We start from the raw sequence: 9,356 nt of genomic DNA on the forward strand, positions 1-9,356 counted from the left end.
CGCGCGAGGGAGACGGAGAAGCGGAGAAAGGAGGAGGAGACAGAGAGGAGCGGAGCGAGCGCACGTTGATTCAGGGATGGCCGTTGATTTATATAAATATAAAGCGGAAAGACGCGGCAATTTTTCGTTATTGAAATGATACGTACGGGCTGGCCTTTTTTTTTTAAAAAAAATTTTGTTTATCGTTTTTCTGATTAGATTTTTTATTTAAGTAAACGCGTGTCGCGATGGATGATTAGACCATCTAACTTGCAAAAGATCTCGCGGTTTTTTTTTTAATGTGCCGCCCCACTCTCGTGGTAGGTAGAGGTGGCCACGGGCCGGTTTTGGCCCGGAACCGGCCCGGTCAAACCCAAGCCCGGCCCGTTGACCGGGCCAGCGGTTGAGCCGGAACCGGCCCGTGGCATCCGGAGGTTCAGGAAAAAATGAACCGGCCCCGGAACCGCGGTTCCGGGCGTTCTGAAAAAAATAAATAAATAAAAACTAAAAAAAAAAAAAAAAGGCATGAGCGAAAGGCTGTCATGACACAACCCCGCATTCTGGGTGGGCGAGGCGGCGCCTCGCCCGACGCCGCGAGGGCCGCCTCACCGAGGCGGGCGACCTCCTTTGCCTTCTGCTATGGCCGGCCGCGGAGGAAGAAAAAAAAAGAAAAGGAAAAGGAAAAGAAAAAAAAACAGAAAAAAAAAAAATCGGAACCGGCCCGAAGCCGTGCGGTTCACGGGTTCCACTTGGCCACGAACCGGAACCGCCGGTTCCGAACCATGGCCACCTCTAGTGGTAGGGCCGCGCAAAAGAAAGAAATCAGGGAATCTCCCGACATCGAACCGAACCGATGATTTTTACGGGACCGATTTGATTCTCGGTTTTAGATGCGGAGCCGCTCACTCAAGTTAAAAAAAAAAAATTGGAGCATTCATCTCAAAATTATAGTATCGTTTTCGTGTCAAATGATAAGCAAGAGATGGAACCAAATATCCAAATGGAAGCATTAATCATAAAATCACCGTATCATTTCGTGTTTGATAAGCAAGGCCCTCGTGCGGATTTCTTTATTATTCTCATCTTTTCCCTTGCAAGGAAATATCCACTTAGAAATTAGGCTCACCGTATATTAATTGATGAATGTAATTTTGTAGAGATTCAGGACCAGTCCCGGGAACCGAACAGCCAATTTGGTCCAATTTCTGGATGGGTCCATAGAACCATCGGGTGACTCCTAGTTCCAATTTTTTGAAATTGGTTCTTAGTGGGTGGTTTCCGAACAATACTCACCTCTATCTTGTGGTGTGATATACAATCAATATTTTGAAAATCAAGCTATTTCATACTAAATTTTTTCAAAGAGTATTTTCGGGACACTGATTATTGTACCCGTGTGACTCGCGCCCCCCCCGATCGAGGTTTCATAGAGCGACGAATTGATCAAAGGGACGGTCACGTAGTATTTCATTCGAGGCCTATGGTTCTCGACATTAACCGGTACTACTCGACACCCATACTCAATCGAGTAAAAGCCACGCGACTCGGCCCGAGCTTCAATTTAAATCATCTCTTAGCGTGTCCCGAACGAATAACGAAATACGTTTCAACGGGACCATATGATATGTAGCTGTAATCCGAATTTTACACGTGAACACGAATCGCCGGCTTCCCGAATTTTTTTTTTTTTTGGTCGGAGATTTCCCGATTATTATCACCTAATATAATTCGAGTTGCCGAACTGGGGCCCCGAAGGAAATGTACGGGTCGAGTTGCGTGTCGGTTTTCATTGCTTGCAATTTGGGTCGAACGAATTGATAATTGGGGGGTTGACTCCGAAAGTACGAAATTCAAGTGGCAGGATGCTGTTATTATTTTTTTTTTTTTGTAATATACATTTAAATAATAATATTATAATGATTATCTCGTCCTATACGTCTGATAATTTATACTCTCCCAACAGCACGTCGAAATTTACTAGAACACCGAAGAAAGTCGATATAATTTGATAGAAATTATTAACTTTCTATCCTTGTGTGGGTGCGCGTACGCCTCTCGTTATCAAAAAAGTTACCGATTCGGCATAAACACGTGCCGGTAGTTATTTTCTCGCATGAAAGCTTCCAAGCCGCATGGACAAGTTACCAATCATAATGGAAATCCTTACATTTTGGAGGGAAAAAAAATGCTAGTTATGTGAAATAGTCAAGCACTTTTTTTTGTGGAAATTTGCTGTCAACCTTGAGAAATTTACCCACTGGGGATAAGTTGAAAATGACCCTTTTCTAAAACAAACTCACTAACCAAATAACAAAAACATTAAAAGCTAAAATACTGATTTTCATGGTATAAAAAGTTTTCGGCGACGACGAAAAATTACTTCCTCTCGTCGCTCCCATACTTCTCCAATGAAAAAGTCACTGACCGCGTGAAAATAGTTACTAAATAATAGTAGATCGAAATTTACTTCATCAGAATATATGACAACGTCGTCAAATCTTCTACACAAAAAAAGTAAGTGTAATTAAATTAACAGGAATATCTATTCTGATGAGGAAAATGGCGCATTCTCGAATGAAAATAATAACTGTAATAATTACGAGATGAGAAAAACTCGCTAATCCACGGACATCTCCTCCCTTTATTTTCGCGGCGAAATCGCGAGTTCTTATTGACTTGAGCATCGGAAGGCTCTTATCGATAAGGAAGTGGAATCCTCTTCGGATTAAAATGATGGAGGGTCAAGAAAGAGCTCAGCATGCCTTAGAACATATGCACCAAAGATGTGGCCATCGTTTGGCTCAACACGATTCGTGAGGCCAATCATGGGTGGATTTTACTCTACAGCTAGAGCGTGGGGACGGCCCGTTGACCTTGACTTTGCTTGATGACAAACCAAAATTTCTCGTACATGACAATGAAGTTTTTGGCCATATTTATATGGAGGGTGAATCTCCCTTGTCCTAATATTTGAGAATAGATATTTGCTTACTTCCTAGCTTATATTTCATTTTATGAGTTGCATGGTTTGGGATTTTATTTTGTTTTTTTAATTTCTTAGTAAGTTCAAATATGTCGCTAGGATCGGGGTTATTGGGTAGCGCCGTGGCTATCGAGTTCGCGATTTTTCCGAAATTTGATTACCCATTTGAGCGGATTTGATTATCGCAAAAATGACAAAATAAGATATCGAATGAAAGAACGCAAAACGACCCGCATGGCTTAGGATTAAAGTTCCTACAATACTTTTGGTTCTCTGATCGGTTCGTGACCGGCCAATTGGGGTCGGGATTTCAATCGAAGCTATTAATCCCCAATTCGTCAATTCGGGGGGAAAGAACAATGTCATTTCTGCACTCTTTTGTTGATTAGGATTCTCCGTCTAAGCCATGTCGATCGATTTATAAAATCAAAGTAACGCCACGTCGGGTTTTCCGGTAAGAGAAATCGTCGACAGTAGTCATGTACACGATTTTTAAAACTCATTGCACTCACAGGACTGAAAAAAAAAAACGATGAAGACATGTGAGCGAGTATCATGCGAAAATTATGATATTTATACTATTCGTACTAATATGTTCATCGCGAATAACAATAAAGTAGAATCACTTGCGCGTTGCGCCTGACTCATTATAACTTGTGGAATGGGCAATTAGAGCCAAGGCGGGTTTTCTTTTTGATCGTTTCGATTCGAGTGAGGATGAAGTTTGCATTCGATATTCGAGCGCCAATGAAAAGGTGGCCAATCGGACAATCGATGTCGGACAAAAGCCACGTGATCCCACGATTCGCGTCCATGTCGGTAAACTCAACACAGCTAGGATGGGTGTGACGTCATGAAGACGTGATATCCTTCTTTCTTTTTGATAATTTATTTCTTTTTTTCGGCTGCTTTACGCGATCTTGCCATGTTGATCGCACGATCTCTCCATTCGAAAGAAATTGCAAAAAAAAAAAAATTCCATTTTTGGTATTACAATTTTAGGGATTTGCTCATACGGGGGCCGACATCGAAACATAGTATTAAATTTATGCATCGGGTGCTATTATATATCTATGTCACTTTCGAATGTGTTCGTCTCGGATCGGCAGCAAATCCAGTTGGACCGAGTCTTTGGAGGCCGAGGAGTCGCGTTCGTGCGTCCAGATAGGGCTCGACTGGATGTTGTCGAAGGGAAACGAAGTGGCAAACGAGGAGGGAAAAACAAAGGAAAAAAAAAAAACAGTCACGGAAAATCTCAGATAATATCTATTATCATACGTTTATCTAAAACTTTTTTTTTTATAGCATCAAAAGTTGTAAACTATACCCACTACGACATATTCATCGAGCTTCTATCAGATGATTTTTTTAGCTAAAACAGCGTCGTTTTTATTTGGGTAAAAGTCACCAAACCCCAAACTATCCCCACGGTTACAACCGTTAAAAATCTACCTAGGCGTTGTTTTGATTGAAAAATCATTTGATGAAGCCTTGACAGAAGGTTAATGTGTCGTATAAGTACAAGTATGTTATAGCGAGCATAGTTTGAGGTTTTTAATGTTATAAAAAAGTTTTGAGTAAATGTGTCACAGTGAACATAATTTAGGATTTTTGATGGCTTTTTCTAAGCCAGGTGGACGCTATGTCAATATTGCATCCACGTCTACTTTTTTTTTTTTAACGAATCTCATTGACAGAACTTTGACGGAGGATTAATGGGTCACGCGGGTACAAATTTAGGATTTTTGGTATTATCCGTGGTTTTTTTTTTATGGATTTTGGCCTTTATTTGTTATTGCATTTTAGAGTTTGTTTACGTAGGTACCGACATCAGAATAGTATATTATCCATCAATTGCTATCGGGTCGGAAATCCACTGACCGAGTCTTGGAGGCTAAGGGGTCGCCTTCAATCGTCCAGACAAGACTTAACTGGAATTTTTCTATTTTGAACACAGCTTAACTGGAATTTGAAGGGAAAAAAAGTGGCAGTTGAGGAAGGAAAAAAAAATGGATAATAAAAGAAAATAAAAAGAGAGACTTCTATGCTTTATGTATTAAGTTTTTTATTTTTGTCACTGCCTTATGTATTAATTTTTTTTTATCTATCCTATCTTTAACTCTCCTTACTTTTTTATTATTACTCTTCCTCTTGTAGAGCACGGGAATCGAATCCCGCACTTATGATACTATCGTCTCCATCCCCCAAACCCTTTATCTGTATAGCCGCATATCTATTGGCAACCCAGTATTAAGTTCAATTCATCATAATTGTGACATGGTGTTGCCATGCAATGAATGTGCATCGGTTGGTTTAAAGATGAGAAAATAAGATTTATGGACTCCAAATTCAAACATCTTTCGAATATTCGAACGATTATATTATATATAAGGGTTAATACCACGAAAAATCCTAAATTGGTACGCCTGTGATAAATTTACCTCAAACAAATTTTTTGACCACCCAAAATTCAAAATCGGTACATTTATGATAAATTTACCCTTCGTTAATTTCCGTTAAATTGAATTAATACCTAAAAAAATCACAAACCGGTACACCTGTGAGAAAAGGAGGATAAAACTCAAAATTGATATATCCATCAACTGTTATATGTCATTTAATAAAGTAATTTAATAATAAAATTTAACGAAAATTAATAGGAGATAAATTTGTCCCTAACAAATTTTTTTCGCCTACCGACGTCTCGGAGGATGACATGATGGTGAAGAAAGGACACGAGGGTGATGTTCCATCCGTACCCTATGGGGAGGTTGGAGGAGATGTAAGGAAATGATTGGTACGAGTTCAGGTCGGAGCATTGGCTGAGGGATGTGGAGGATGGCGATGAGAAGTGGGGTTTCGTTGGGAGAGACGCATCTACGTACTCATGTTCTAGGCATGGCCAAGGATTTCTCTGGAGAGGAAAATAGCGTTCTTGCATATGAAGAGGGTGGTGGCCGACCCGCTCATTTGTCACCTCTACTTTTGCTAGAGCATTCAAATGGGAGCATGGAAAAGAATGCAAAAAAATTCTTAGTGCCATCTGCAGTGAAACCGCATCTCAGTGCACATACAGAACCAGCTTGGCTCGAGCAGTGAGCAGACACGTACCAAAATCACATAATCAACATTATCAGCGAAAAATTAGAAGACTGCAATAGACAACTAAACAAGAAACAATTGATAAGCACATTGATGTTATAGTACTGGGAACAAAAGTAGCCGCATCCATTTCGGAAAAGCAACAGGTGTGAAAGACGCGAAAGATAACCACAATTCTACCTCCTACGCTTAAGAGGTCCAGTCTTGTACCCGGACTTGCAAGGCTTCCCCCATGGCGTCACCGAACACCTCCCATAGCTCCCACTACTTTTGCTACGCCCTTCACCTCCTCCGTGAGGATGATCGACTGGATTCATCGCCACACCCCGAACAACCGGCCTCCGGCCCAGCCATCTGCTCTGTCCAGCTTTCCTGAGCTTCCGACTCCCATGGCTAGGGTTCGACACCTGACCAATCGTAGCTCGGCATCGAGTATCAATCAACTTTTCGGCTCCTGAAGGCAGTCTCACCATGACATATCTTGAAGTGGGCTCTTTCAAGATCTTAGCACAGGTTCCTGCAGCGCGAACTAGTTTCCCGCCTTGCCCTGGGTTCACTTCGATGTTGTGGATCATGGTCCCAATACGCATGGCAGCAAGCGGCATACAACTGCCGATTTGTGAATTGACGTCGAGATGAAGCATTTGATTCATCATCTTCTCGCGGAAGGATTGAATATTTGCATCAGCTGCATAAGTCAAGACATAGCATGAATGATGAGGACCGATTTATTGAGTCTAGAAAAGCCCAAGAGCCGAAACATTTGGAAGCAGAACCTCCTTTTCATGACTTTCCCGTCACCAACATAACTCTCTTTACAGTTACATTACTGGTCCTCAGTGACTATTTACTTTGTTAGAACGTTACAAGCACATGCTATAACATTAGATAAGAATTACAGAACATAAACAAAAAGCACCATGTAGAATATTGCGCTCCAATGGAGAGAATAAGAAACCAGAAGAGACTAAAGACCGAGAGAACCAAGATATGGAGATTGATACTTAAACCTCCCAAACTCGCCTACATCCATGCGCTAGCCCAGACCCAAACTTATGCTTTCACTCCCTTGCCAGGATGCCTTGTCTCCAAGAGTTCGGCATATCACAATAGAACTTTAGAAATTACTTAACACTTTCCATACCAGACCCATCTGTACCATTGTTAGAAGGATTCAAAGGGACCTCAGAATCTAAAGGTGACTAATCATGCAGAACATCAACCATTCAGACCATTCTATAAATGCTCCACTCCATACATGATGGTCCTCCAAAGCTGAGACCTCGCAAACAAGTCATCACATATGAGACACACAACTTAGATGAACATAAAAAGCTTGTCAGTCAGCAAGATTCTGGCCCTCCCACTGAAAAGGACATCTGACCAGATTTGACTTAACATTTTTCTCTTATGTGCACATTCGACCAGACAGTTTCACATATAAGTCTCCTCAGTGACTTCAAGTGAGGTTTCTTTCTGCAATTAGAAATTTCCAAAAGGAAAATTGTGGAATTATTTACCTGCTTATGTCATTTGAAGGAATTCGATCTCACTAAAACTTCCAAGAGAACCATGAGAGGACACAAAGTCCAACAAATGAAACTACAAGAACATACTTCTTCATGAATGTCATGAACTATATGATAAACAACATGATTAACTTCTACTGTACTTTCCTGCAGAAGATGGAGCCACAAGCTTCAAACCATCATGCCACTCAACAGCCTAAACCTGAAGCCTTAAAATAAATACCAACACTCACTCCGAACAATATGTGTACCATATGCTATAGTTAATCTCTTGTTCATATGTCATCAATTTTAACTATTAGCACAAAGTAGCATTAATGAAAACTGAAAGCCCTCTCATTATTTCCATATACCCTTGCGCTTGACTATTCCAAAACTCAATCGCCCACCACCCTCTCCATGCCACCTCTTTATTTCATAAAATAACTCCAAGGTTCTGATTGAAGTCACAAGAACTTGTCACCCTTAACCCAGTATTGCAACAAAGAGCATCCAACTAACCATTCGGAGTGGCGAATTCATTTATTCCCTTTTCCACTAATCCCGGCAACTCGAAAAGGTGAACTCTTTAACCTGATTAAAAGTAGTCTAAGTACTAATGGTACTATATCAATCCAGGGTCTGTGTTTATGGATGCCAAAAGCAGTTTTAGCTCTATTTGCCCGGCTTTTTGGCTGAGCTACACCGCTCACAAGCTTCTTTTGATTGTAAGCTGCACGCAAAATCAAACCTTCAGACACATTATCGATGACATTCTCCAGCTCTCAAGTAAAAAAACACTCGAAATTTCCACAAACCAACTACATTCACGCTTCTCCCACCGTTCGCCGCGCATCGTCATCGGCCAAACGGTTCGAATCAAACTCACAGGGACAAAAGCAGGACGCGCCACCGCATCGTAATCGGTGGTTCGCCAAACCAAAACAACATACGAATGACACATCAAGTCCAATCAATCACCGCACTCTGTTTCGAAGCTGGGGCTTCGAGAACGAAAGATTTCCCTCCATTTCGTCTCACCGGCGGCGACCTGCGCCGCCCCAATCTAACCAAAAAAGAAGCACGAGAGAGACAGCACTACCTGACGAGAAACTGCGAGGGGTCTGGCTAGTGATGCGCCCATTGACGAACTTGCTGAGGAAGGTCGAGGAAGCTCTACCTACCCTCCATGCCATCATCTTCTTCGGATCAGCTTCTTCAGTTCTTCTTAGGGCTTTTGGTTCTTGGCTTAGACCATCGATCTCGCTCTGCAGAAGCGTCCAGTTCCGTACTTCACCTGGCGGGTCGGGTCGGGTCGGACCGGGTGGTTTGACCCTATTCGGGTTCTACCGATTTATTCATGTCTCGATTTTTAGTCCTTTTATTTATATCCTTCATTGCAAAAAAAAAAAAGAAAAGAAAAAGAAAAAAGAAGCTAGCTTGATGTTTTGTTTTTTCTAAGCAATTTCTATCCATGCGTTTCACTAATGCAATAGTGAAAAAAAGTAGACAGCCTTTTGCTTCAACGAAAAAATTTCTGATTTTTTTTTTGTGAAAAATGGTATTGATACTTGATAACGAAAGCGCACGACTTTATTTTAAAGTTTATGTTTTTGAGATTTGGCGTTGTTTCGCGTAGTTAGTGATTTGCTAACTCTAAATCTGAATGTGATCGCGATCTCTTACTTGATTGATGAAAATGGCCACGACAATCATTTGTGTCCAAATGGTCTTACTCGGTAGCTGATGCCACTAATAATGTTGTGGAGGCTCTTCGATGGGTA

At 41.2% G+C, this 9,356-nt stretch overlaps 1 protein-coding gene across 1 annotated transcript; it reads right to left on the bottom strand.

The window, feature by feature from the left end:
• Positions 1–6,058: 6,058 nt before the first annotated feature.
• Positions 6,059–8,818, bottom strand: LOC115689773 (60S ribosomal protein L2, mitochondrial). The gene is made up of 2 exons (XM_030615928.2): positions 8,675–8,818; positions 6,059–6,752 (listed from the first exon to the last, which is right to left on the bottom strand). Exons 1-2 carry the CDS (start codon positions 8,769–8,771, stop codon positions 6,241–6,243), a joined length of 609 nt encoding a protein of 202 aa, XP_030471788.2. The 5' UTR covers positions 8,772–8,818; the 3' UTR covers positions 6,059–6,240.
• Between the last annotated feature and the right edge of the window lie 538 nt (positions 8,819–9,356).

Source organism: Syzygium oleosum, unplaced genomic scaffold (assembly GCF_021117445.2).
Source record: "Syzygium oleosum isolate NSW1041296 unplaced genomic scaffold, Sole_v2.1 Sole_v2.37, whole genome shotgun sequence".
In the NCBI taxonomy this organism is placed as follows: domain Eukaryota; kingdom Viridiplantae; phylum Streptophyta; class Magnoliopsida; order Myrtales; family Myrtaceae; genus Syzygium; species Syzygium oleosum.